Below are 27,536 nucleotides of genomic sequence, written 5' to 3'. Positions count from 1 at the left end.
CTCCATTCTATTACGTTTCCCAGAAAGCCATGTCAGTGAATGAGAATGCACAACAACAGTGGCCGGGAACAAGCTCATCTAAATTACATGCAGCCGTCATTAATGATATAAATTCCACCTGTGCTTTCCCTGCTTTGACAAGTCAAAATGTCTGTCATGAAGAGGGTCTATTGTGAATGCTAACTCACTGGCATGACTCACAGTGACACCTTAACATAGCTGAGCCATGGTTAATGTTATTAGTAACATGTGTCCCTTTGCTGAAAAGCAAAAATGTATACACATTAACTGTGAGAACGTTTCCAACAAAACAAATGCAGGGGCAACTGTTGGAGTACATGTCTGTTGTAAACACCAGAGGCCTGCTTGCTGGGGACATGTGACGGCTCAGGTGTAACAGGTGGCCTTTACCTCCTAATGAGCAGCTCTCCCTCTAGGCAACACTATCAGCGCACCTGCTGCTGCTCTCTTTATTTATTCATGTCTCTGTACATGTGGTCTCTCATGTTTCTAGCATTTTACACATTGTTGTGCCAACGCCTTTCTACCTGAAATCGCACTTTAGACAGACCGCTACAGGATTACAGAAAATGTCAGTTTTTTAATATTATTCTTGTATATGATCTTCTGAATGAATGTAGCTGTGTATGCTGTGGGCACCCTCCTGGGATTAAGGTAAACAACACGCAATTTATGCTCTCATTGAATGAGCAATTTTCACGACAAATTGCAGAGCCACTTGAAAGGAAAGCTCATTTTCCCAGTAGGTCCTACTTTGCCTGTAAATGGAAAGCTGTACTTGGCTGTGTGCATGTGCCTGTGAGTGTGTTTCTGTGTGGTGACCCACCTTGCCCCTCTGGTTCAGTGGTTCTATGGTGAGCGCGTCGGCTCCTATGTCAACGATCATGCCCAGCTGGAACCCGTCGGTGGGGTGGGGCGCCCACACTGGCTTCCCATCCTCCATGGCTTGCCTCCAGTCAGCACGACCACACAACTGGGACAGGGGAGTAAGAGGAAACATGAATAAACAAAAGGACAGGTGTCTTGAAATGCAAAATACCGTACACACATTTGCATTGTTTACTGAAGGATATCATAATTTGCCTCAAAGCCAGGCCCATTGCCTGCTCCCCAAGGCTTGTATAGCTACACAATGAGTATAAGTAGTAACATTTTCTTCACAGCTGACAAATAGGTTTAGCTTGTTGGTTTGGTTTCAGCGCTAGTGGTTTAACAACTGAGAGAACATAAATCCCCTGTGAGGGTCATTTCTCTCTGGTTTTTTTTTGTTTGTTAAGCACCTGTCTGATTTGCATGGCAGCATTTTCCTAAACTTTAACTAGACCTCACAACTCATGAAATCCTTTAAACACGATATTTTGTCTGTAAATGTCATCTTTTACTTGACATAGAGACTAATATCAAAGATGATGACGAGACGAGAATGATTTTACCATCAAACTGATCTCTAGAGGGATTTCTCAGTCATTTGCATTATGATTCAGATCTGACCTGATCTGACTGTCTGTTTCACTTTCCATTATCTTGCTATTCCTTCACTGATCTTGTAAGAGAGGATTTTAAACTGGAACGCGACTGGGGTTGTCTCTCTTGTGAGGACAACACTACCTCAAGTGACCTGGCATGGAACTGCCCAGCCAAACAATTCAGTCTGTTGCATCTCAAGTCCTTCACAGTATTTTTGGCATGCATAGAGACCAAGCAAACACAATCAAACTATGTTGTTTTTTCCAGTGTACTTGCTGGGTGTATATTACATACGTCAACAACCATCTGGGCATAATTTGTAAGTCTAATGCTGCGTTACACATGACACTGAAGGTCGGAATTCCCTAGTTGAAACTTCCAACCTCCGATCTCAAAGCGCTCCAGGGGTAAGACGCCCAAAAATGGTTTGTGCTTCTTGAGAGTTAATCCTACAACCACAGCAAAGCAAAAATTCTGACGCTATGCTCAAGTATCCTATTAGCTGCAGGGATTGAGGTCAAAAGTCATTGGGGGTGGGTAGTAGAAGCTGCTGATGCATTCTTCAATAAGGACTCAAAGTTACACAGGTATCAACAGGTACATCAACTCAGCATAATGGTGGATCCACCCTTGGGAGAGACAAGAGATGATAACCTGTAGTGACTATCGCTATTATTGTCTTTTGGACCTGGATGAGGCAAGATAACAATGATCTTACATTTTTCACATCTTTTGTCACATAACTGACATTACTTCTACAGCACAGTTGACAAGAAATAAGAAACTTAAAGATGATTTTTGAATATTTGATTCTGTTGAGTTAGATAAAAAATAATTTGCAAGACCAGTTGACCATTTCTTTCTTACTCATCAAAAGAGAGCTCCTTGCATGTTATTGCTCACAGTAATTAACTAAGACTTTTACTGCTTCGTTATCAGACCCATGTCATTTCTGGTCAGTCGACCTATATCTGGCTTTTTTTCCAGGGTAATTTCCATTCAGTCACTCACTGTCAGGACTTTGTAACTCAGGGCTCGAACAATAAAATGGAAATAAAAGTACAGTTACTGATATGGGTACGTTATGAATTTTAACACAGAAGATGTTATCACAGCTTTCAATGTAAGTCTATAAAAGATAACCCAAGCTGGCACGCTGTTATCTTTATTGTTATGTAGCCCATCTATTATTGGAGAAATAATCTTTATTTACAATAGATGTCTTTGCTCGGTGTGGTTTAACGGCCAAGAGACATGATGATTTCACACATCAAAGGACCGACCCACCATCAAGGCCTAAGCTAGCAGAAAAGACTCATTGGCGATGTACGACTGGCAAGCAGAGTGAGAGTATATTTTACTGTAATGTTGAGAAGTATATTGGACAGTTGGTGTGACTTCCTCTATATTTTGACTGATGTGGATCGCTTTGGTCATTCTGTGCAGCTTTCGTAGCCTACCCTTGAGACAAATGATCAGGAAGAAGAATTCTACTGTGATTGATGGTATAAAATATGTTCAGTTGAGAATATATGAGTAGATGGTGGAGTGATAAAGTGCAATAAAACTTCTTTTTGGCGTCCATGCTGCTCCCCTCATTCCGACATGATGCACATGAACACACCAAAGGCGGAAAATTGACTTCCCAACTCAGGAAATGGGACCATCCGGGGAGCACGTGAATGCAGCACAAGATACTAAAAGCTTTTTAACCTTGGTTGTAGAAAGCAGAGCCAATGAATTGGCTGCACACTGACAGGATGCAAACCACTGTCACTCAAAAATCCAAAGACCAACAAAAACAACCCAACACAAATCTGAGTCTACAACATTCACTAGAGCAGGCTGCAAGTTAAACAGGCATATCTGTACCTTACACAACTGTGTGTGTGTACACTACATAGATAGCATATGCAAATTTGCACCGGTGTTTATTTAGTTATAAAAACTGTAGGGAGGGCTGTTTATAGTGAATTGACACAACATACTCCATCATTCAAACCACATTCAAACATAATCAGGAGTTTAAGAAATGCACCAGAAGGACAGAGGATAAGATTACTTTCCCAGTTTGTTATCTTCAACCTTCATGTGTAAGATCAAGGCTGGGGAGGGGGGGATCCTAAAGACTGTCTTAGTTAGACGATTGATAACCACAAAGCTTTTCCACAGCACCCTACTTCAGTCCAAGTTTAATTACAGGAAATACACTCAAGTTGAAAACAAATTCTAAATGACCACAAATCATGCTATATTAAAAACAATTACATCTATTCTATAGTATCTGGTCTTGTGATTCTCATGCAACTTTCAAAGAAACCCCCCAAACACTCTGGTATATCACTCAGGAAGACAGCTTTCTGCCCGTGAACATCACAAAGCAAAGGGATCACTGACAAAACACAAACCAGTCCCTCATGAGTAACTGACTCTGCAGCCCTAAATCCTCTTAGTGTTTGACCTTAATCCAGACGGGGAGGTGAGACGCTTCCACTGAGAACAGAGCCTGGCGAATAAAAGTCAGTGATCAATTGCAAAATGGTGCAAATCAGAACACAGAGACGCATACAGTGCACAGAGAGGAAAACCCCATACACACACATGCATGAGGGGACACTGGCTCAAAGTTGAAGCAGGACACAAACATGCACACACACACACATCCACGCCTCTTGTTTCCTGCCTCTTGTTTCCTGTTCTCTACCAGGAGAAAAGGGGACACGGAAAACACATTGGGTATCGACAACAGGCCAACAGGATGAAGGGAGATGTACAGAGAGGTCAAACTATTTAAAAAAAAAAACAAACAAAAAAAAACAAAAAAAGAATTTAGCACTTGGGAGATTTAGTAAGACAGTCAAACACAAAATAAAAATGAATAAACATTATGCAACCATCAGGTTATATAGTATCTGGGATACTATGAATAAAGCAAAACTGCTAGTTTATATTGAGACATAACAGTTATAGGCTACTTTTGTGATGCCATGGAGGTGAAAAGGGGTGGAATATGTCCTTTGTTTCAGTGACTTTTAAAGAAAACCTCATAATTAAATGACTCTAAACTAAAACTGCAACAAGTCACTTATAAATAAACGTCTGTTGGAGAAACCTACACTACACTAGACTAATGCAAGCAAGTGCTATTTATCTATTTAGATGATAAGCATGTCGCAGTAGTTGCTCTCGCTCCATCCATTTTACTGTAAAGATAATTCAAAGTACCTCGAGCTGTGTCCGACTAGCTACTCGTTAAAAAAAAAAGAGTCAAAGTTGGACAAAAGACACTTACGACTCGTTTCCTTCAGACAGTCAAATATTCGTAAAGGGCGACAAAGACGACTTGTAAGCTCCTAATACGGATGTGTAGTTGCAGTAGTCCAACTTCAGCCGCCGTCTGTCGCCGGGACAGGAGAGCCGGACGGAGCCGCGGGCTGCCTGGATGACAGGCGGCGCAGGTGACGTCACCTCGACTGTACACAAGTGAAGGTGCGTTGACGTGCTGCTCGTAAGATCCCGTGTCAGCTACATAAAAAAAAGAAAAATGTTATTATCACTGGCTGTGTTTTTGTGCAGTAGAGGGGAAAAAAAGAACCTGAATGGTAATGTTTGGTTTTTGTTATAATCATTTAACATACAAACTATCTCATATCTGAAATGTATCTTTATCCCTCACAGCTTGATGCCCCAGAACACACTGCTGTGACATTTGAGGGTAAGCATTAAAGGTGCACTGTGAAGTTTTGGGGAATAACATTGTATCAGAAGATGACAAACTTCTTCAATAACTGTTTACTTTTAATTTTTTTAATCTGTGCTTTAACAAACTTAAACAAACCTTCGTTGTTTTCCTCTGAGAAAAGCTGGTTTATTCTGTTATGTGTAACATAAATATTTCTGAGCATAAAGTCCTTCTCCAAAATTGCATAGTGCCCCTTTAAATATATGGCGGCAAAGAATAAAAAGACAAACAAATAGAAAATAACAGATCTCTTTCTGGTAATAGTTCTGTATTACACTACTATTCACTACTCATGAACCATGCAGCATGTTTGCTTAGTCATAAAATGTAGTTAGAGGATAAACTGAACACACAACTGCTCCACTGTCTGCAGTGAAACGACTGCAAACGCTGCCTTGAGAGTCATGAATATTTAAGAGGCAGGTAATCTAAAACTTTTGGGGGGATTTTTGAAGGAGACACCTAATCCACCATTGAAAGCCACCATTGGGTTTGTAAATCTAATTAGGATATCTGATCCCTCCTGTATTGGACCGTATCGGATTACTGAGTCTAGATGACAGCATGTAAACATCAGCATGACATTCTTTGTCCACAAGTCATCCTAAATGATAGGCAACAAAGGCAAGCAACAGTTGACTACATCAAATGGTGACATATCTTATTTGGGGATCTATAAAACATCAACAAATATAGTACAATTCTAAAAGGAAATGTTTTTGTTTTTTTATTCCTTTTGATTCTGGTCATTATAAATTACCAGAGGATTTAAGTCTGTTTAAAGCCTGAACAAATATATTGTGTTTTTTATTCTGACCATGTGTTATAAAATCCACAGTAACTCTAAAAAAAAACCCACAACAATTGAGAAATAGATAGACTATCCAGATCAAGTAGTTCATGTGGAGGGCCACGAATGTATAGTTACATGGACAGTGGCTCCCTCAGGTGGCCACCAAGAGGACACACAGCTCTGTATATCTGAAGCCAAATCCCAAACCAATTAACTTGCCTACAGGACTGTAGAGAGGAGAGAAAAAGAACAGGAGCAACACACTGGAGAGCTGATCATCACAAGGAACCAGCACGCTCTAGGGAAATGATACAGCAGCAAAGATGCTACACAAGTAAAGTAAGGATTCACTCTTGGACACACAATTATGTAACACTTACAGTCATGGCGTAGGCAATATGATGATGATAAATGAAGTTAAAAATTGTGCTTTTATTCATATATTGAATTGAGTTTCTGTTATATCCATTCAAGGCAGTGTCATAAAAAGTATCCAAAATTCTTGCTTGAGTAAGATTGAAGAAATCGTGTTGAACCATTTTTAAAATCTAATTGCTGATAAAATAAAAGGATTTAAAACTGTGCCACTCTTGAGCTGATGCAGCATGCAACCTGCAAAGTAACTAGTAACTAAAGTTATAAGATAAATGCTGTGGAGTAAAAAGTACATCTGCCTCCCAAATGTAGTGCTGAGAAAGAGTATAAAAGAGTGGAAAATGGAAATACTCAGGTACAAGTACCTCAAAAGTGTACTTAGGGACAGTTATTGAGTAAAAGTACTTGGTTACATTCCATCACTGCATTTTGTTATTGAAAATAAATCACATAACCTGCTGGATATTGCAGTTACTTGATGTCATTTTTTAAAAACGTCATGCAGAGTAAGTTGTTTGGAATCACATTACACAGACCATAGGAAGCTGGCACACTCACATTGTTTAACATCTATGTTGAACAGCCACCATCACACAAATCATTATCATATATTATTAATGAAAGAATATAATAAGAATAATAAGAGGACGCAGGTAGTGAAGTGTAGCAGGCTGTGTGACTTGTTTATATGAATGTGAATAATGAGTGTAATATTGAGGTTATCAGTTGGAATGTGTTGTTTGTTTGCAGATTGACCTGCCTTCCAAATATCTTAGAAAGTCTGAAGATGAGTCAGCGAATTCACCGGCCCCTCCGCTGTCAATCACTCAGCTACTTTCCCAGCCAATTATCTGTCGGGCCACAGCTGCTTTGGACTTTATCTGTGAACTGTTTATGAAAGTCCTATCACACACGCACTCTGTGGTGCCTGCGGAGGAACATGAAATGTTTCTGTAGGACCACCAGTGTTCAAAGCTCCTGCAAGTCTTTTGCAACTTGGAAATACCTCTCTACTTCTGTCTGGAAATAGCTCTACAGGTAGGCCATCCACATTTTTAAATTGCACTATACTGTTAAGCGTACAATAACTGTTTTCTTTGTCGGGGGTTGAAATGTGTTCTTCTCTAGGTGTTGCCAAGTTTATAATGAAAAATATAAATATGACTATGCATGTTTTTTTTTTGGTTTCTATCAAAGCTATTTATCTTAAGAATGAATTCATCTAGAGGATATATATCAACTGTTTTAAAACAGTTTTTTAAAACTTGTATCTGTAGTATTAAAAACGTGTGGTGTGTGTTTTTGCAGCCACCAAGAATTTCTCAGGATAAAAAAAAGTGTATTTTGAAGAGCTAATTGCATATATGTGTGTGTGAATCATATGCTGCATGTGTTCCCATTAAAATGGGATGTTTGCTCATCGCAGTAGGGCGTGCTCTCAGTCACCTGCAAAATGTAAGTGATGGTGCATTCATCGTGGTGCATTGCCGTTTACTTTGGAGTCCTCTGTTTCTGTTATGAATTACAGTCTTAACGTGAAGATCTCCACAGCCATTCTCTAGTTATTTTGTTAAATGATTTGTGTGCTTTTACTCTCTGTTTGTTTCTATCAGTGTAGTCCACCGACCAGCCCATGTAAAGGATGATAGGAGAGAAGCTGTTAATGTCCATGATTCTGATGTCTGTGCTGAGTTTACTGCCGCTACAGACATCCTATGGAGAGCACTTGGCAGAAGAGTCATGCACTGTTCAGATCCTGGTCCCCGGACTCAAAGGCAGGCTATTCTACTTAGTTTCTGACACATAGACCATGCAAATAAAATGTTAAATAGCATCAGATTCACGTTTCCTCTTTTTCTTCTTCCGCAAAAGGAGAACCAGGAGAGAAGGGACAAAAAGGTGCACCGGGGAGACCAGGAAGAGTCGGCCCTCCTGGAGAGATCGGTATAATTTTATTGCACTTGCAACTGCAGATATTTTTGTTTCTCAATGTGAGTAAAACCGATGCATCCTCCTCCTCATTTCTAAGTTGAAAAAAAAAAAAGAAAGAAAGAAAGTGGGTTAAAGATCACATTGCTGGGGCTGATAATGTGCTGTTACATCACTGCCAGGCCGTCCAGAGATGGCCAAGTGTTTACATTTGGGTGAGAGGTTGGAGGAGAAATGATCTGAAGAATCCACTGCTGCGGATAAGTGTTTACTGAAGACCTTAATGAGCAGTGAAGGGTGCTTACATACTTTTTAAAGGAGATTACACAGACTCAGCATTTTAATTAATGTGGAAGTAGTGGATGATTTAATTCTAATTCACTTCAAGGTGCAAAGCATTTGTCTTACAAGAGAGTCAGCAGCTTTTTTAAGTGGACTGCATGGTACTAAAATATTTTTCTTTTCAGGTCAACCTGGGCTTAAAGGCCAGAAAGGCATAATGGGACGTTATGGAAAAGTGGGCCCAAGTGGAATGAAAGGTAATTAAAAAAAAAACTGAAATATACTTCACATGTAGCTGTGCATGAACAAATTAAGTAAAGTGTTTTTCATGTCTTATGAATAATTACCCTTCAAATCACAGGGGTAAAAGGAGACATGGGGGATCCTGGTCCAAGGGGCCCTAATGGAGATCCAGGTTAGATATTAAACCATGTTATTCAGTTTGTCAAACAGATTACTGCAGGATTAGATGGCCGCATTTGGGCGGAATTGGAGAACTAATTAAGACAGCCGTGAGGTAATCCCCCACATGTTTGCCTTATCAGGTGTTCCATGTGAGTGCACACCAATCAGGAAGATGATTGGAGAAATGGACATTCTTGTGGCGCAGCTCTCCTCGGAGCTGAAGTTCATTAAAAATGGTATGATCTTAGAGCATTCTTTATTCGTTCCACCTGTGTGTTTCACAGCCCAGTCGGCAGAATGAAAAGCTGGCGTTTTATGTTTCGGCAAACCATTGAAATGCTAAATTTGTAGGTGGCTACACAGCACCGCGGACCACTGCCAAGCAGGGACACTAATCGAAGCAGCATTTCAACATTTATCCACGGAAAATCACGGGATATTTTAAGATGTCTGGACAATTTGCAGCCATGTTTTTGGTGACAGAACCTGATGTTATCCTTACTATTACCAAGTATCTTTGATGCCTAAATCTAACCAAAGTGATTGAAACTTGACTTTTGGGTCTGATGCTGTCTTTTGCAATGAGTTATAATAGATTCTAATCTTGATGAGGCTATTACGCAGTTAAAGCAACATTATGTAGAATTTCGGCATTTTGTGCAATTTGGCACCCCCAGCAGGATCTGATTGGACTATCACTATAACTGTGATAAGCCTATATCGCCCAATAATATCGGCAACCATAACATTGGTCAGGCTCTAATTGTCGCGGTATGAACATTCAAACCAAACATAAAGACATGTAAAATTATACATATCCATGGTTTGCAGAAACATGCATTGCTAACATTTAATTCCTTTATCATCAGTTAATGTATCTGTGCTATTGCCTCACCTGTTATCCTAATAGAGCTGCATATGCTGGGCACGTCAATGTGAAATTTATAGAAATACAAGTGCTCATTTTTCAGCACTGCCCTCCCCTGCAGCTGTTGCTGGCATAAAAGAGACAGACAGTAAGATCTATCTGTTGGTGAAGGAGGAGAAGCGATACACCGATGCGGAGGCCTACTGTCAGACGAGGGGAGGGCACCTGGCCATGCCCAAGGATGAGGGAGCCAACACGGCCATCGCAGGGTACATAACCGAGGCGGGGCTCAACCGGGTCTACATTGGCATTCACGACCTGCAACGCGAGGGCGTGTTCACCTACGTGGATCTCTCTCCCATGACCACCTTCAGCAAGTGGAGGAAAGGGGAGCCCAACAACGCCTACGATGATGAGGACTGTGCTGAGATGGTGGCCTCTGGGGAGTGGACAGATGTGGCATGCCACCCCACCATGTATTTTGTTTGTGAATTTGACAAAGACAGTGTCTGAGTCCAGCCTCTGCTAAAGAGACTGCCTAAAGAATGTATAGATATAACGGAACACGAGTTAGATGTGTTGTTTGTGCTTTATCCTCTATCTGTAAATAGGATGACAGAAGGACATGCAAGCTGTGCAAACTAGTATATTTTCTACATTTTCTCTATATCCTATAAGCTTGTAAGCTATTTATTTTCCTAACGCGCAAAGCATTCAGACTTGTTGTTCTTTAGTGAGGTTTTTACTTATCTTAAGTACACCCTTGATCCCTTAGTCTGACTTTACTTTCAAACAGCACGCCAGGCAATTAACTGACTTTTTATGTTATGTTATGCAAACTATCTGCTGAGCAATGTCTGCAAAGGTGCCATCAACAAACAAGACAAACAGGCCAAGTGTAGAAGGCTGTGCTACGTGCATGAGATATGAAATTAAAGAAAGATTTTGGTTGCAGTCGGGTGCTTTTAATCAGAGAAATTGAATACGATATTCATCCTGTATTCATATTCATGTTATAAGTTATGTGGTGGTTGCTGTAAAAATAAATTTTCAACGATTATTATTATTAAAAAAAAAGAGAGACAGTGTCTGTGCATTACTTTCTGCCCTCTGAGCTGATGTAGTGCAGCACACGATCCAAATACAGCAGACAGTCTCCACCCGGTGGATGAAGGTTGCACTGCACTGTAACAATTTCCTACAGTATTGTTCAGTAGTGAACTACATGTCATTAAACTACAAGTTTGGCTACATTTTTAAGTAGCTTGGTGATGATTCAACTACATTCGTACTTGCACCGTAACTCAAGTAGTTAAGTTTTTTCTTTTTTCTTACCATTTTTGTTTGATTGAAGGGGCTCTCTTGAACTTTTTTATAGGAATTTACATATATTATGATGTTTATATTGTCATACAGTATGTGAGCAGATTGTAAGGTGATGAGAAAAATGAGACCTTCCCTGTCTCTTGATTTGACGGTTTGTTTAAGTTGTTTAATGCTGCTGGATTTCTTTGTGAAAGAGTCGGGGTCAGATTTTCCGCAACAGTCCAAAGGATGTGGCTGTATGTACGGACATTCTCGTCTCATTTAGGGACACGTCGGTTAGACCTCGAGAACACACACAATGCGTTTTGGTGAGAAACACTGAATGTAAACATCACTTCCCATTATTTGCAGTAAAACTCCAGAGGGACCCTTTAACCACCAGACCACAATGATTAATGCTATAATGTGACAAAGGAAACTTGCACACTGCTTCTTTCTTATTCTCTTCTTGACACACATCTTATTCAACATCACAGACATTACTAAGACAGTTTAACTTATGTTTTGAAATAATAATATTTATTTTGACTTGACTGTATGTATCCATAGTATTTGTACTTTTGGGAAAATGTGGAAATCTATCTTAAGAAGTAAATGACACCTGATTATTGTGGACTAAACACACTGGCATGAAGTGCTCAGCTCAATTAACACTGACAGTTCAGCTGTGACATGACTATTATTTAAAAGTAATGTAATGTCTTAACACCAGAGAATGTAAAATAATAATAAATTAATTACAGTTGATGACAATATGACAGCATGGTGTTCGCTGCCAAAAACAAGACATTGCACACACTTTGGGGTCAATGTGACATTTTCATCTTGTAAATCCTCTGTGGTTTAGTAGTGTGATTAACAGAAGTTGTCTTACAGCCCTGGCTGCTATTGTTTTTTAGGATGGGCATCCCAGCTGAGATGATATGCTATCGAGTCCCTCTAAGAAGAGGAATTTGAATATGCATGATGCAGTTCCTCTAATAAAGCGCAGCACCAGTCCCTTAAGGAATGAATAATTAATGCTGGGATGAATTATGCATTTAATTGACCAGGAGTTGTCTGGCATAAACCAATTAGGTGCCATTGTTGTTGCAATCTCTGGTTACCTTTGTGGTAAACAACTTGGACAGCTCTGTCTAACAGTGGACAGGCTGATAGTCTGCGGTGAAAAAAAAAACAGTCTGCAAAGAGAGATATGGCTACAGTGCATGGAAATTAGAGAAAAGAAAACCCTGGACTTTGGTTTAGCCTGTCTTTCAGTGAACAGAAAAAGAAGTAAACATTTGAAAAAATAAAGCTACAAGAATCATCTCAGTAAAGAATAAAGGGGTGGTAAGGGGTGAAAGATATGAGGAGTGTAGAAAAGGCATCTAACATTTTATGTATAAAACATAAAGATCTGTGAAAATAAATGGATGCACTTCTTTGTCTCTCTCCACAGAGTTTACAGATATACATTCTAGACTCTACAGGAGAGGATGGGCAAAGAGGCTGGGGGACGGTGATGCTGAGGTGTATCCATAATGACACCTCGTTAAATTGGCTTGTCACACTATTCAACCTGACTGAGTATGCTTTGTCGGTCCATATGGTTCTCTACCAATAGCTCTCAGCATCCATGGAAAAAGATTTGAATTGTAATTGGATAAAAAGTTGTGCTGTTTGAATGTCTAAACCCAGGCTAATCCAGGGCTTTACCAACTTGGATTATGTCAGGATGTCCCTTACTTTGTTTTGATTATTGGGTTTGATGCGGTCACTAAAAAATGCTGTAATAATAGTGTAATAATAGTAATAAATCAGTGCATCGAAGCATGGTTTTTCAACATCATAATCTCCCCAAAAGTTTTCATATCAGCACATATCAGGAAAAATATACAATGTTGCCATTATATCTGTTATGTATATCAGCCAGTTTATCAGACTCTAATATCAAGGCTTGTCCCTGCAAATCTTTCTGCTCCCAAATAGTCAAAATGATCTATTACATACTGCGACTCAGTAAAAACAGAGATCATTGAGGACTGCTGCTGAATCTGCTTCATTTAATGGTTTAAAGACTTATCCCAGACATAATATAACTCCAGAGTCACCTAAAATATAAAATAAATAAAAATCCAAAAGCCTATAACATAAAATGCACAGAAATTGAACAAACAGACAAAAGACCTCTTGGACATAAAAGACTATACAGTGTCATTTTTAATCAAATTAATTACACATGTCAAAGTATGGCCTCTGATTCTGATAAACGCTGGTTGGTTTAGAAATTTTTGGACCCAAATGCTAAATTAGCATTAGCTAGCTGAGCTAGCTAGCTAATGCTAATTTGGGTCCAAAAATCGTTTTTTTTCTTCCTTTTGTTTGGAGCTAGCTTAGCTCCAAACAAAAGGAAGAAAAAAACAACAACTAGCAAACAACAACACAGGTGGTGTATAGGTTTACTGACGCTTCACCTCTCATGTGGGAGAATTGGTTTCCATATCAGATGCTATCTCCAGTTACGTCTCTGGAGGCTCAACACAGCCACCTGTGACACATTTACTTTTGACACCGAGCGCCATTATTGTTTAACCCTCTAACCTACTGTTTGCCATCTAACATTAATTATGCCGGGTCTTACAGGGAGAAGCGACCCACCTCCAACTAAAACCGTAACTGTCTACAGGAACGGAGATGCCTTCTTTGCTGGGAAGAAAATAGTTGTGAATCCACGACAGGTGACAACCTTTGACCATTTTTTGGCCTCCTTGACCAAAGGGATTGAGGCTCCGTTTGGCGCCGTCAGGAAGCTGTACACTCACAGGGAGGGCCACAGGGTTCAGCAATTGGACGACTTGAAGCATGGCGATGTGTATGTTGCGGCTGGAAACGAGCAGTTCAGGAAGCTGGAGTAGGTACCATGCTGTACAGTATGTCTGGATGTGTGCATTACAACTAGGTAATGAAAGGAAGGTCAGGTCAGTTTAATGGTGATTTTTGTGTTTTGGGTTGGCTGCCATAATACAAACCAGAAAGCCCCAGTTTTTGACGAGAAGCAAATGAGAGTTTAAAAAACAACAACTTTCTTTTCTTACAATTAGCATCTTTAACTGAGGATGAGCTCCACCCTTAGCCCAAAAGAAAAGTGTTTCGGCCGTTAAGCTACCTTAAATATGTAACATTAAGCTAGGGGGATTCTTGGTCATGTTTCCTTCTTTTGTTGAGCATGTTTGTGAGCATTTGACTGGATTGCTATCCCATCCTTAAATATGTATCAGATCCATTAGCCTTAACTGCTTAAGGGTTTGAACAACCTTTATTAATATACACAGCATCTTAAATACAATCCAAATTATTGTTTAATGTGCTCTCTTGTGGAGCACTGTACTTAAAGTCTAGTTTGCTGAAGCACTTTTTATGTAGACCTTAAGCTGTAAAACTATTATACAATTGGGATCATCAGGTGTAAAGATGTCCTTCGTCTATCTTTATTGACTTCCAGCAACTGTATAGGTTTCACACCTTGCACCTGAAGGTAATTTACATGATTTATTTTTAATGCCTTCCAGCTATTGTGAGATAACAACCAAGAAGCCACAGAATAAGAAAAAAGAACAGGTAAGACCGCTGATGGATTGTTAAGACTATTAATGATTATATTAGGTGCTATATTACTGTTTGTGTGACTATACTGTATGATATAGAGAGTGTTCTTATCTTTAGTGGGAGGTTGCAGGTTACTTAGCCTAATGTAGTGTTAGGCGTTCACAGCGGTCTGAATGACAGCAATCAGAAGTGAACAGTGTTAATAATGACGTCCTGTGATCGCACATAACATCAGCTCCACATTCATTTTCAGATCCAACCTGTTGTTCATAGCAAAATAATAGTTTCTGCACGCTGGAGGAGAGCTATTGATGAGTCCTGCACAATAAAGTAAGTGTTGATTTTAGGCTGACAACAAATGTATCCTGAATGTTAAAAAAAGAAAAATTTACTTTCTTGTGTTATGTGGTAAGGAAATAATGTTTTATTTATGTTTCTGTTTCAACAATCGAATGACTCGAAATCTCTTGTCTCATTTCTTTTGTTGTGTCTTGCAGTGTCTTTACCAACGGAGAGATCTTGGTTCCGCCGGCTCGAATCCGGATCCCAAAATATACTCTTCGAAGCTGGGAAAAAGTTTTGACCATGGTGACAGATAAGGTGCGTCTTCGCACCGGTGCTGTGCACAGGTAATGTCAGGCATCAGTTCATTTTAAAATCTCATACTGTAGTTGTGAATAAATCATTTACCAGTGTGGGCAGAGACACAAGAATGGAGTCTGAGTCGCCATATGTCATCTTTGACTGGATTGTTTTAACAGTTTTAACAAAAGCTCAGTTGTCATCAGACTGTAGCAGATTGGTTCCAGGATTCCATATCGACCAATGAGAAAGTTCTACGAACACCCTCTGTCAAAATTTGATGGATAGTGACTTTTTACCCTTACCCCTCTGAACTTTGAGGGCCAACACCCAGCCAGCAACCAATCAGAAAGACAGAGTGGAGTTAAGATGACCAAATTAGCAAGAGAGGGTTCACAGGGTGAACCAGTGAGTTTGCCTTGCCTAAAAGAAATAGAACGTTTTCTTGGATAAGTCTGAAAAGAACTTTGAGAAAAAAAAACAAAAAAAAACAAAACAAAGCAACATGGCCAAGAGAACCGCTGACCGGCATTGCCCATGACGAGCGATCAAGAAACACAGAAGAAACACACTTCAGGAGGAACGGACTTTAGAGGATTGTGGCGCTACGTCTTCAACTACAGAGCGCGTGAAGTTTGTTTCGGGGGAAACTCTGGGACCCCTATCTGCAAAAGCAACGCTAAAAAAATAATAATAATAATATCAACGTAGTATGAGGCGCCAAAGATGTTTTCACCATCATACTGTCTGTTCTTCACAAATGTTCAGAGATTGTTACAACTTGTGAAAGAGATAAAGACTGCTCTGGACATCAATACATTTGCTTGATTGAATATTTATTTATTTATGTATTGGGCAAAATGTATCCAGTGAGGACTTCTACCAACACGTCCCCTTGTGTGACCATTGGTGTGGGCGACCCAAATTCAACATCAACATCATCATCATCCTCTTCTCCTTCATGTGGTTTTCCTCGAAGATTACTCTAAAGGGATGTTCTTTGCAGATGTTGTAGTGTTGTTGCATATACAGTAACTCTCTCCATTGCGTTCAGACGGTCGCAACCAAAGCCCGCTCGAACACGATCGGTCAATATTACTTGGACTTCAAACAGAAAGCAGGACATTTTCTGAAAACTGATCATCTCGTGCGTCGCCTAAAATGTACCCATTCATATGCAGACATCTGTTTATCGAGATTAGGTTGTGATGTGCCCACAGTGGTTAATTCACAACTCGCTTGTCAGACAAACACTGCTTTGATGGATTTCCAGAAATTAGCCAAACATTAAATATTACCACTCAAACAATCTCTCGGACATATTTTGTCTCTTCAGTAGCCAAAACACTGATATTTATCAACAACAAAAAAAGATTGCTTCAATTTTCAGTAGTTCTTTATTTGTGTTCCCAGGCTTTACACACTAGAAGGACGTCCTGTCTGCGGTCCCACTCAGCTGGAGAACAACCAGCACTACGTCGCAGTTGGTGCAGGAAAGTTTAAAGCTCTCCCATATGAGCACTGCGTCCCCTGCAGGGATTTAATCAGGGAAAAGAACATGCTGGAAAGGTATGATATTCACATTTTTTTTTAAATCCATGTATTAAAAATAAACATGGATCTTCATTTTGTGTTGAGAGATAAACATGTTAAGAAATGTTGTTTTCCCCCTTTTTGTCTCTGCAGCCGAGACATCCTGCCTGCCATCCCGAAAGACAAGACGAGCAAAGGATGTGGTAAGTGGTGCCGCTTCAGAGTTGGGCGCCGTCGGTCTGCCATCTGGTCGCTGACTTTTCCTGCAACACGCTTAAATTCCCACCAGTTTATTGCTGCAACACCTTGGTAGCATCACAGTTGAAAAGCGTGTCTTTGCACACACAGCATTTCAATTAACATTTCCCACGTGCGGGACTTGTTGTGGGGGTGCAATTCGTTATGAAACGGCGCTATCATCAATCACTGTCTGCGGGAGGCATTGAGTTACCTTTGCTTTCCACTTTGATGGGTAATCCCCACAGAGACGGGCTGGGCCCACTTGATCAAGTGCAGTGAGCCTCATAGACAGATCATATGCACTGGGGGGACTTCAGCGACTGAAAACAAGAAAGAAAAAAATAAAAATCTCTTATTCAAACCAGAACTGGGACAATTTGTATTGTGATTAAGTAGACAGCAAAGTGCTTTGAATCCATATGAGGATTGCGCTGCTGAGGAGCCCAAGATGAACACCAAATCACGCGGTGACGATGAGAACATGCCCAGTCAGCAGGTTGAGGTGGAGATGGGCGGGTGGGGGTTGAGGGGGGGAGTGGGGCCCCTGTGAGAGATGTGTCTGACACCTGATTTTTCTAACCATGAAAGATGACAATGCTGTGGCAGATGCCAATTTTCTTCAGATGGAGAAAAATGCCCGATGCCTCACCTCGAACTGTATCAGCGGGTGACTATCAGAAATACGTCGATGCTGGCACTTGTTTGTAAGATTCCTACATCTCATTAAAAACCACCCTAGCATAAAGGAACATATGAACAACACGGTTATCAAACTTTGCTTGATTGAGGCTCATTCCTCAGGTTGGAAAAATCTGAATCAACGCTGCAAAGAAAGACAGCAGCCTTTGCCATTTCACACAGTGCCATGAGGTGGAGACAGAGACGGAGCTTTGGCTGTGTTTTGCATCCACCGGCTCATTGTAGTATTAGTCACTCAGTGGACATGATGCTGCTGCATTTTACTCCCCTTGCCTCTATGTCTGATCCTCATGAATTTGTAAACATGATTTGACCAGTTAATAAGAACCTTTCAGAGGGGAAAAGATGCACGTGAGCGAAATTGCCCCCTCAGTCTTGATCCGTTGAGCTGTTTAGCTTACTGATTACACAGACATTTATAGGGTCATGTCCGTCATTAATTTCAGTTTGACCTCACAAAACAACAGCGGTCTGCACTGAAATGCCTGTAAAAAAGGTCCCTTTAAACATTCCCACTCAGGGTGTGTAAAATGTAACCTTGCTCCGGCTACGTCGCTGCAAGGGGGAGCGGCGTCCGTCTTGTCCTGTCTGCGCCAGGCGTTGGAGCGTTTCTGCGCCTCCTGAACGGGACATCTGGCCTGGAGCGCACACTGGAGTCTCAACTGACGGCTCTGCAGAACGCAATATTGAAGCTCTACAGCACACCGTGTTCCCATCGGGGGCTCAGGCGTATGTGCTGAGTTAGGTGTTCGCAGACATGATGAGGGAGAAACTTCTGAGGTAGACGCGGCATAAAGAGAAGATTAATAGAGGGGAGAGAATTGCAAAGAGACAGAGGGAAAAAAAAAAGAGAGAGAATGATGATGTGCATCAAAGCAAAGCACTCTCACATTATAGTGATAATAACGAGCGGTGCAATTGTGCCTCACATGGACTCCACACAAACAGCCCAGAAAGGCTGACTAAAGCTTTTAATAGCTGCTCCCCCTGACATCAGCGATGACTCGCTGCTGCTCCCCTTTCTCTGCTGTTTTCTGGATGATCTCATTGGTGAGGGGAAGCAGCAATGCCCCGTGGAAAACTATACCCCCTCGCTGCTGCCAGCTTGTCTGCTCACCGAGGACCCGGCCATGGGAGTGGCTCCTGCTGATACCACAGCCAGTATGACTGGAGGCTGGTCGGCCCAATCGGTTGGGAACCCTGTTCTCCCCCCGGCTATCATATCGCCGTGTCCTCTTGTTGACTCCTGTTCTCTGCCACTTGAGAGGGCCACAGATTAGTTGCCGTTTGGTCCCCCTGAGCCCCCTTCACACTAACTCTTTCTCTCTCTGTCTCTTGGTCTCTCGCTCTCTCTCTCCGAGGCCTCCTGACGCACACAGTTGTCTGCTCCCACAGGACACGGTACTGTAGATATGCGGCGCGGAGCGAGAGGCGAGATGACCTCAGCTTTTCCACTGCCTGTATTTCCAGGCGCACTGTACTCTCCTGGCTCCGAGGCGCCCCTCGTCCTCTGCGTTCCCCTCCCCGAGTGAGAGAGCCCTGATTTAACTCTGTTGATTTAAATAAGATCTATTTGCATCCCACCACCAGTCTGGTAAACACGCGAAAACAAGCTGTTCAATTTTTGATCGCCCAGATGTATTTTGACGGCAATCCCCATCCCGAAGTTGTTACACATCAGTCACAAGACGAATCGGGGTTACGAAAGGCGGAATTAGCGGCGCACCGCTGCGACAGTGCCACACTGCTCCCTCCGTCTTTGATCTCGCGTGGTTGTGTGGACACTACGGCGCTGGAGTGTGAACTCTGTTTCAACTCCCCCTCGCCGAACGTAGCAGGCAAACTTCACTCCCCTTTTTCTTGTTGTTTTATTTCTCTCCCTCGGCCCACCAACGGCTGCAGAGAAATTCAAAAGAATACCAACAAGACTTTGCCTCGGCATTAAAGAAAGCAAACAAGTGAGCGAAAACAACGCCGCCGTTCCCCGGAGTCCATGTTAGTGAGCTTGCAAACACCACTGCCAGAAGTGTATTCTGGTGGAAGCCTGAGATCACTACACTATCCCCGGAGCCAGCCCAGGGATCCAGCCAGGCAGCCGCAGTAAAGAGCGCTGTAGCTGAAAAAGAAACATTAAGTCGGCTCTCCTCGGCTCTCTGTGTCTCTCATTCTCTGCGAGGGAGACGTACCTCACCTTGCTACCTACAGAGCGGATGAGGAGCCCGCGAGGAGAAAATTGCCTTTTGTGGAAGCATTAATTCAGATGTGTACCCTGCTGTCTGAACATCACTCCGAACTCTCCCCACTGCTCCCTCTCTTTTTCTTTTTCTCTCTCTCTCTCTCTCTCTCTCCCGCTCCTCCACTCTCTCCCACTATGCAACAGAGTCCCAAGAAGCCTCTTTTTTTTTTCTTCTTTTTTTTCTCCCCTCCCCTCTCCATCAATAACCTTCTGCTGTCTACTGCTGAAGAATAAGTTATTCCCTACGACTCCCTCCGTTTCCCTTTAAGCTTGTTTGGATTTTCATTGTTTGATCTGGCTTGATAAATAAGACAAATGCAGTTAGAAATTCATGGCTGCCCCGTTTCATCAATAAATGATTAGTTTGCCACGCTCCCCGGTGATTGATAGGTTGTGCACGGGATGTATTGGAACCAGATGAATTCAATACAGTAGGAGTCGCGGGGGAGCCACAAAGCATATCAGCTCATGAAAAATTGAGGTCAACGGGAAAATGTAAAAAAAAAAAAAAGAAGGAAAAAGAAAAAAAAAAAACGGTGAAAAAAGACGAGAACCAAGTTGTGCCCTGATGTGTTTTGTCTTTTTTTTTCTTTTCTTCTCCCTCTTTACAAAACAACAGCAAAAAAGTCAATGATGAATCACAGAGAAATCTGAGGAAATATGCCTTAATCTGTGCCCCCTTTTCCCCCCTTCTCTTTGGTCTCTTCATGTAGTTTGCTCGTACAGGCTTTGGAGAGGACCTTGAGCACACAGCCAGGGGCCAGATGAAGAAACACACAGCCAAGCTGGAGAGAACCAAACAACAGAGGCAGGTGTCCAGAAACCCAGTTCTCTTCTCGACGGGGGGTAAGCAGAGCAATTCTGCGGGAATATCTCTTTCCCTGTCTCTCTCGCTCCAGCCCTCCCGTCCTCAAAGTGTTTTTTTTCCTCCCCCCTCCATTCTCACTGCGAGCTATGAACAAACCTGTTGGCTTCTGAATACAAATTTGCATGGGTATGCACGTGCTCGGGTACAGTATGTGTGGACATGCGTGGGGCTACGTTTGGGCTAAGGGCTGCGAATGAAAACGATCAAACCTTTAGATGAATATCCGTCGATCATTTTCTCAATTTGTCGAGTAGTTGTTTGATTTATAAAATGTCAGATAATGGTAAAAAATCTCAATCACTGTTTCCCAAAGCCTGGAAATGACGTCCTCTAATGTCTTGTTTTATTTGTTGATGTGTGCACTGAACACTCCAACTGTGTATGCATGTGAAGGAGCTCTGGCCAAAATATATCACGATTTCCTTATTCTCAGTCATGATGAACAACCTAAATTGCAACCTTTTTTCTCCTGGCTCTGCAGATCATAGCCAGACTTGAAGTAGCTCTAATTTCTCGAATTTGCACCATCAAAATGCAGTAATACAACATTGTTCCCTCCTTTTTGGCATCAACTCCCGCCATGATATCAACTGTAACCCGAGGAATGGCCACGTGAAGTATTTTGCATAGTCTTTGAGGCTATTTGATGTGAGCAGAAGTAAGAGGAGAGTAAATACCACCGTCTCGCCAGAACATGAGACTGTTGGTGCCTTCAAGATCGTTCGCGATCTTAAAATCATCAGATCGCCCAACCATAGTCAGAGCTACAGTAGGTGTAGAGATGAACTAACATTTAGTTTTTAAGTGAAGGAGCTCTCTTCGGATTCCCAGGCCTGTTCTTTTTAAGTCCAAACAGAACTCGGCTCCCTGCTCTTTGAAGGAAGCACCAGCCCATTCTGTGAATATTAAACAGAACAAGACTTCAAACACCGTCGAGGGGTTCTTAAATCATAGATGTGTTCAATCAGGCCATTTAGCTGAATATGTATCCAGAAAGCCTTGTTAACTGTGTGTGTGGCGGGGGAAAACAAAACGCCCCGGTTTTCTCCTGATGTGGTGATAAAAATGGTAATAAGTTGTTAATCACGAAAGACGTTGACAAAAGATCGTAAAAGTGACAAAACAGTTCTTTAAAGCGGCGGGCCTGAACGCTGATGCTAGTTTGGTTTTACCATCTGCCGCGCTGCGCACAGTAATCCACAACCTGTCAGACACATCCTCACATGATACGCTAAAAGGGTGGAAGGTCTGATTTTGATCATCCTGGTAAGAGTTAAAGGCATTTCAAGTCTCAAGTTGTTAAGGCAAATGGAGATTGTGATATTCAATGTCCATTCTACTTCACTTTACTTTATAAACTAGCATATTCACACATCAACAAACCAATAGAGTGATGAAGCCAACAAAATAGCTATGCTGATTGGATAAATTCCTTCTCGCGGCTCTTCCTTGGGTGATGTAGTGTGAGTTCTAGAAAGAGAACCAACACGCTTGACTGAAAAACTCCGTCTACCTGTCTTGTAGCTGCATAATTGCCTCTTTCAGCTGAACCTGTTAACCACATACATTCTTCTGTACATTGTCCCTTTGTTTTATCACTAATTAATCTACCATGCTTTGTTATTTATTATTTAAATGAAAGTACTTGAGGCTACTAAAGTAGATTCAAGCTCAATAGTGTGTCTTTAATTATTCACAGTCCTCCCCGTGTCTGATCCGGCGCAGCCAAGGACCGAAAGGAGTTTGTTTACAAGCAAAAAAAAAAAAAGAATGTGACGTTCGCCGTATAAGCTATTCCCCACATGTATCAAGAGCAACCTGTCACTGGGCTAACCCTGGACTCAAAGTTCACGCAGGCTGGCCATATTTGTGGCAGGGCAGCTGTGGCCCCTTTCGTCTGCGGGACCGCTCTAAATAAATAAATGGCTTGACAGCAACATTGATCTCTGGCGAAGTTGAACAGGAGAAAAGCAAAGGGAGAGGACATGAGGGCAGTGAGGGATGGAGAGGTCTAGAGAGAAAGAGAGAGAGAGAGAGAGGGGGAGAGAATGAGTGTGCAGAAGAATGAGACGGCGACTGCCAGCAGAAGGGGTAATTGTGATTAATCACTTTTTTTCTCAGAGGGCAGCGTGTTCAACGCACAAAACAGCAGAGGCGAGGTGGCAGGAGCGGCGGAGGTGCAGGAGGAAGGCAGGCTCAAGGTGGACCTGCCGATTGATCAGGTGAAGCACGACCCCACCATGTAGCACTGTGGCTGTGAACCGTTTGGTCCTGTTTATCTAACAGGAAGTACGAATTGATTCCGGTCTAAGAACACTGTTATCAACATCACCATAGGTAAACATAGGCCACCTGGACAGGCACTGACTTAATTTATCTTAAAAATATGTAATTCTCATAGTTTTAGAGCTTTTTGTCAGCGAAAACAAGCAGAAACACGAAAGTGGAAGAACATCATGACGAGTTGTTTACATATGATTAAAGGCTCCTTGTTATAGAAAGTGACATTTATATGTTTACATGCCTTATAATCACCATGAAAACATCCGAACGCTCAAGCAACAGAGAAAAGTAGCCCTGTTCAAAAACTGTGATTTTAAACAAACTCTCAGGACTTCTGTGTAGTTGTGATGTCACAACTATACAGTCATAGCCCCTCGGCCACACCCCCAGTGTGGCCATGTGCGGATGTGGAGGCAAGGTGGCCGTTATGTGCTCAGGCCTGTTATAGCTGACCAATCAGGGCCAGATAGGCTTTTCCAGAGGGTGGCCTTAAAGAGACAGGGACCAAAATGGATGATTCAGACTGTGGGTGAATAGAGGTGCTCAAACAATGGACAGTATGACAAAATAATGTGTTTTTGTAACGTTAAAGCATGTAAACATTTTCTCATAGAATAAAACTATTAACCTGGAAATGAGCATAATGTTGGACCTTTAAAATAAAGGCTTTGCCACTATAACATCCTCAACCCATTTTTACCCTATTCATTTTTACCCTTCTACGGGTTGTTCAGCTTCAGAAAGAGAAGAAAATGTACTTTTAGTGCAGTGCAACAGCATCTTCTGCTCATGAATGCTGTGTAGAGCAAGCTACATAAATATATAAATATTTAGCAAAATCAATACGGCAGTACAGTACAGTGTAAGCCAAGGGGGATCTTGTTTTCTCCCTCCCCGCAGGTTGAGGCCAAGATAGTTGACGAGGATGAGAGTTGTTGTGCGAGTCCCTGCAAGGCCTCCCTCCATGATTCAGACGGCTCGAGTCGGCAGAGGTCTTTGTCTTCAGGTTCCAGGAAGGATGCAAGTACCCCTTATTATGTGTTCCCGTGCAGTAACTATTTCATGTTTAGTTCATTTTTAGTTTATTATTATGGCCAATTTTTTAATTTGCTCATGGATTAGGTCACATGAAAATGGTCTAACCAGCAATTATGGTAATCACCATTTCCATAATTGCAAGAGCATCACGTAGACCTGCTTGCAGCAACTGTACTTTTATGTAATGTGTGTGTAACCTGTTTTTGTTCCCCTGTCTCCACGGTTCTCTCTGTGTATGGTGTACTGTGTATTTACCGTCGCAGCCTTTCATTAGGGCAGGGAGAGAGCCAGTGAAAGGTTTGGGGCACAGTGCTGGTAGAGGATTACAGACACCTGAGCCCCATTTACAACTCTGTAGAGCTTAGCTATAACCACAGATACTTTATGTATCACAGCACCAAGGTTACAAAACACATACGTGTGTGTATTTGTGATTGGAGTGGAGCTCGTAACAGTACGTGGTTGTATTGGATGCCTGTCCTTTACCCCGGCTGTTGTGTGCGCTCGCGGTGATGAAGTGGGGCTGAGATGTGTCTACAGATGTTTCTGCATGGATCTGTGGTTCCTAGAAATTACACTCATTTAAATACACTTATTTTTGCTCTAATAATCCTCGAGGGACGGCGATATGAAGCAGTGTAACCGTGATGAATGCACACAATAGTTGGCTGATATTACTATTCCAAGCAATTTCATTCGGCTTCGAAAATGAGAAGATATTGAGCCTTATTTAAGCAATCAATAACCTTGAACATTTTGTTTTAATGAAAACTATAATTTCAGGCTGTGGCAACTACACCATAGGGGAATGTTTTGGTGGGGTGATGATTCCGCTGGCGTATGCACTTTTGCAATAAAGATATTCTTATCGGGGTAATTATTGACTCCTGGGGGCCAGTTATGACCCTGGCTAAAGACCACATCAATAGCTTAATTCATTACTTATCGCTTTTAGTCATACAAGAATGTTGCTGATTCAGATTGGCTATGGATTGCAGGGAATAGACCATTAGATAATGGAAAATAATAATAATAATAATACTATTTCGGAGTACAGACTCAGCAGCTTTATGCAATAACCATCCTGCCAGTTTTTTGATTTGTCAGCTGGTGAAGACTGACACAAGGATAAGACAGGGTTGTTTCACAGCTGAAAACATCATGCCAGAATACATCTTAAGCACGACATGACACGTTGAATCCGTTTTTTATGCTAGAGCTGTCCAAATCGTACCTTACCAGCAATTTGCTTTGCGGCAATCTCGCTGTGTGCTCGCATCCGGCACTTTGGCATATATTTAAAAGTTGCCGCCATCAGACTGAGATAATGATGCTGCAGGTGAAACTTCCCTTACTTAAAGTCAAATCATCGCTCACACAAACTCTCCCCTCTTCTCCCTCTGAGGCCAAACAGGCTGTCACTGTCTGGTTGTCGGCAACCTCATCATTTAAAGGGGCTGTGAATAATAATGAGGGGATAACTGCGCCGCTATGACTCATACTTTGAGCGCCGCTCGGACAGATTTCCTCCCACTCCTGTGCTCACATGTGCTCGTGAAAATACTGGCGCACTCGGCATATGCGCACACGGAGTATATAGTAGATATTGATGACCAAATTCAATTACATGATTACATTTGCAGCCGAAAGCTTTAAATGATTTATTGCATCGAATTTAAATAGTGAATACATTTACAGACAAGCATACCGGTGAGGCTGTTGCGTGTGCCCGATATTGACCTGTGCGGTCCAGGCCAAATAAAGAATAACGAGATTCAGCATCTCTGCCAAGTGGAGATGTCCGCTGGGAGTGAAGGCGAGCTATCTCAGCGGAGGAGAGCGCAGGACGGCCAGCTAGAGCCCGATGCACATTTATCAAAGCTTTTCTTATAATCACTTGACTGACTTTTGTTGGGCTTTCTGAAGGTTGGGTTTTCCTTTAGAGTGCACTCTGTTAAGGAGTTGATTGATTTCATGGGGAGGGGGGGGGGGTCCTCTGTCTATGTTGCAGATGTCATACACTGTGAGGAAACGTGGACAAGGGTAGATTTGTACTCACTGGTGTGGTATTGTGTTTACAACTATCATTTGTTTTGATTTAACAGTATCGGCTGATTTATCAACCAGTCAGCTAAGCATTTTTTCTTAATTAATATTGTTAGAAATGCCAATACTACCAGGGACGGTTGATCAATCGTCTTCCTCTTCGTAAGAATTTTGTGATAAAAAATCGAATCGCTATTGACCGCCACATTGATCCATCCCTTTCCTATTCCAATGGAAGTCCATTTCATTTGTCTTTCCAGTTGTTTTTTCCCTGTGCTCCTATTCCCCGAAGCTTAGGTTTAGCCATTCCAAAGGCCTTATTCTCCCCATGCAAGGTCAACTATAATCAACTCGAGACAATGTCACCGCCTTGCATTTCCAGCGAGCGAGGCAGAGGAAGACGACTCCTCTGGGCTTTTAAGGACCTACTGCATTATACCATTCAATTACTGTTCATTAGACAGTGTACTGCCATTAATCAGACGGAGATGTTCTGCTAGTCCTCAGCAGGGACACTGAACTGAGGAAATTCATTCCGGCTTCCTGTGCCGGGGCCACTGTTTAGTGGTAAGCAGAGAGATGACAGTTCGGAATGCACCGAAGCTTTCAGTGCAAGAGACATCCTAAACTGAACTGCTGCTCCACTCTCTGTATCTGTTTTCAAGTGAAGTTCTCTGCCTCTGCCCCCCCCCCCCCCCCCCCCCCCCCCCTCGTCTTTGCATTTTAAGAAACATAGGCTTTGTCAGAGATTTACTGCATATGTGGGAGAGTATTACGAATCTGATATATCACTAAAAGGTGAGAAAGCTGACAGATTTACCGATTAGAGCTGCATATGCATTGGATATGACTAGATGATGATATGAGAAACTGATTTACGTTTTCTAGGAGACTAAAGAGAGGGAGGTGGGTTCCAGGCTTTGCAGGATACGGTCACGGATGTCCCGGTTTTTCAAGGGTAGGTTCATCAAAGCATAAAGCCCCGGTAGTAGCTCACTGGCAGCCGCGGCAGCGGCCCCCGCGTTCCCCTCCGCAGCACCTAATGCACCCATAAAGAGACCACTAATACACTCTGCATTACCAGTTCCTCCCTCACATTGCATGTCACCGGATCCGCAACCACCTCTCAACATCTGGGAGAGCTTTACGCCATGCTTTATGGAGACCATCTGGTTGAGTGGGTTTTTTTGCCTCCCCAATCTCAGATGACTTATT

The 27,536-nt window shown here is 42.0% G+C and overlaps 3 protein-coding genes across 7 annotated transcripts in view; 2 read left to right on the top strand and 1 right to left on the bottom strand.

Moving 5' to 3' along the window:
• Positions 1 to 4,903, bottom strand: part of myo6b (myosin VIb) — a 39,874-nt gene extending 34,971 nt beyond the window's left edge. For all 4 annotated transcript variants that reach the window (XM_030392138.1, XM_030392140.1, XM_030392139.1 and 1 more), the window contains exons 1-2: positions 4,781 to 4,903; positions 848 to 994 (exon numbers count right to left, since the gene is read on the bottom strand). In XM_030392138.1, the coding sequence (XP_030247998.1) occupies positions 848 to 964 (117 nt within the window). In that variant the 5' untranslated portion in view covers positions 965 to 994; positions 4,781 to 4,903. The remainder of the gene's footprint in view (positions 1 to 847; positions 995 to 4,780) is intronic.
• On the top strand, positions 4,839 to 10,952 carry colec11 (collectin sub-family member 11). Of its 2 annotated transcripts, none has more exons than XM_030392142.1 (10): positions 4,839 to 4,977; positions 5,167 to 5,203; positions 6,249 to 6,362; positions 7,149 to 7,436; positions 8,012 to 8,173; positions 8,271 to 8,342; positions 8,795 to 8,866; positions 8,971 to 9,024; positions 9,155 to 9,250; positions 9,986 to 10,952. In XM_030392142.1, the coding sequence occupies exons 5-10, from the start codon at positions 8,041 to 8,043 to the stop codon at positions 10,393 to 10,395; spliced, it is 837 nt and encodes a 278-aa protein (XP_030248002.1). In that variant the 5' UTR covers positions 4,839 to 4,977; positions 5,167 to 5,203; positions 6,249 to 6,362; positions 7,149 to 7,436; positions 8,012 to 8,040; the 3' UTR covers positions 10,396 to 10,952. The 2 variants fall into 2 exon arrangements, with proteins under 2 accessions (XP_030248002.1, XP_030248003.1); XM_030392143.1 differs by having other exon boundaries at positions 10,004 to 10,395.
• Positions 10,953 to 13,817: 2,865 nt separating this feature from the next.
• Positions 13,818 to 27,299, top strand: dcdc2c (doublecortin domain containing 2C). Its single transcript, XM_030391825.1, has 11 exons — positions 13,818 to 14,101; positions 14,760 to 14,808; positions 15,050 to 15,126; positions 15,294 to 15,425; positions 16,792 to 16,947; positions 17,065 to 17,114; positions 18,955 to 19,040; positions 20,800 to 20,932; positions 23,076 to 23,176; positions 24,138 to 24,275; positions 27,210 to 27,299. Exons 1-11 carry the CDS (start codon positions 13,818 to 13,820, stop codon positions 27,297 to 27,299), a joined length of 1,296 nt encoding a protein of 431 aa, XP_030247685.1.
• The last annotated feature ends 237 nt before the right edge of the window (positions 27,300 to 27,536 follow it).

Source organism: Sparus aurata, chromosome 16 (assembly GCF_900880675.1).
Source record: "Sparus aurata chromosome 16, fSpaAur1.1, whole genome shotgun sequence".
Taxonomy (NCBI): Eukaryota; Metazoa; Chordata; class Actinopteri; order Spariformes; family Sparidae; genus Sparus; species Sparus aurata.
This window is presented reverse-complemented; position numbering and strand designations above follow the sequence as displayed.

Excerpts from the sequence above, each read along its gene's own strand:
- colec11 (XM_030392142.1), top strand. The coding sequence starts at position 8,041 with ATGATAGGAGAGAAGCTGTTAATGTCCATGATTCTGATGTCTGTGCTG. Across the intron at positions 8,174-8,270 it reads CCTGGTCCCCGGACTCAAAG|GAGAACCAGGAGAGAAGGGA; the intron begins GCAGGCTATTCT and ends CTTCCGCAAAAG. Across the intron at positions 9,025-9,154 it reads GGGCCCTAATGGAGATCCAG|GTGTTCCATGTGAGTGCACA; the intron begins GTTAGATATTAA and ends TTGCCTTATCAG.
- dcdc2c (XM_030391825.1), top strand. The coding sequence starts at position 13,818 with ATGCCGGGTCTTACAGGGAGAAGCGACCCACCTCCAACTAAAACCGTA. Across the intron at positions 15,426-16,791 it reads CGCACCGGTGCTGTGCACAG|GCTTTACACACTAGAAGGAC; the intron begins GTAATGTCAGGC and ends TTGTGTTCCCAG. Across the intron at positions 17,115-18,954 it reads CAAGACGAGCAAAGGATGTG|CTTGTCTGCTCACCGAGGAC; the intron begins GTAAGTGGTGCC and ends CGCTGCTGCCAG.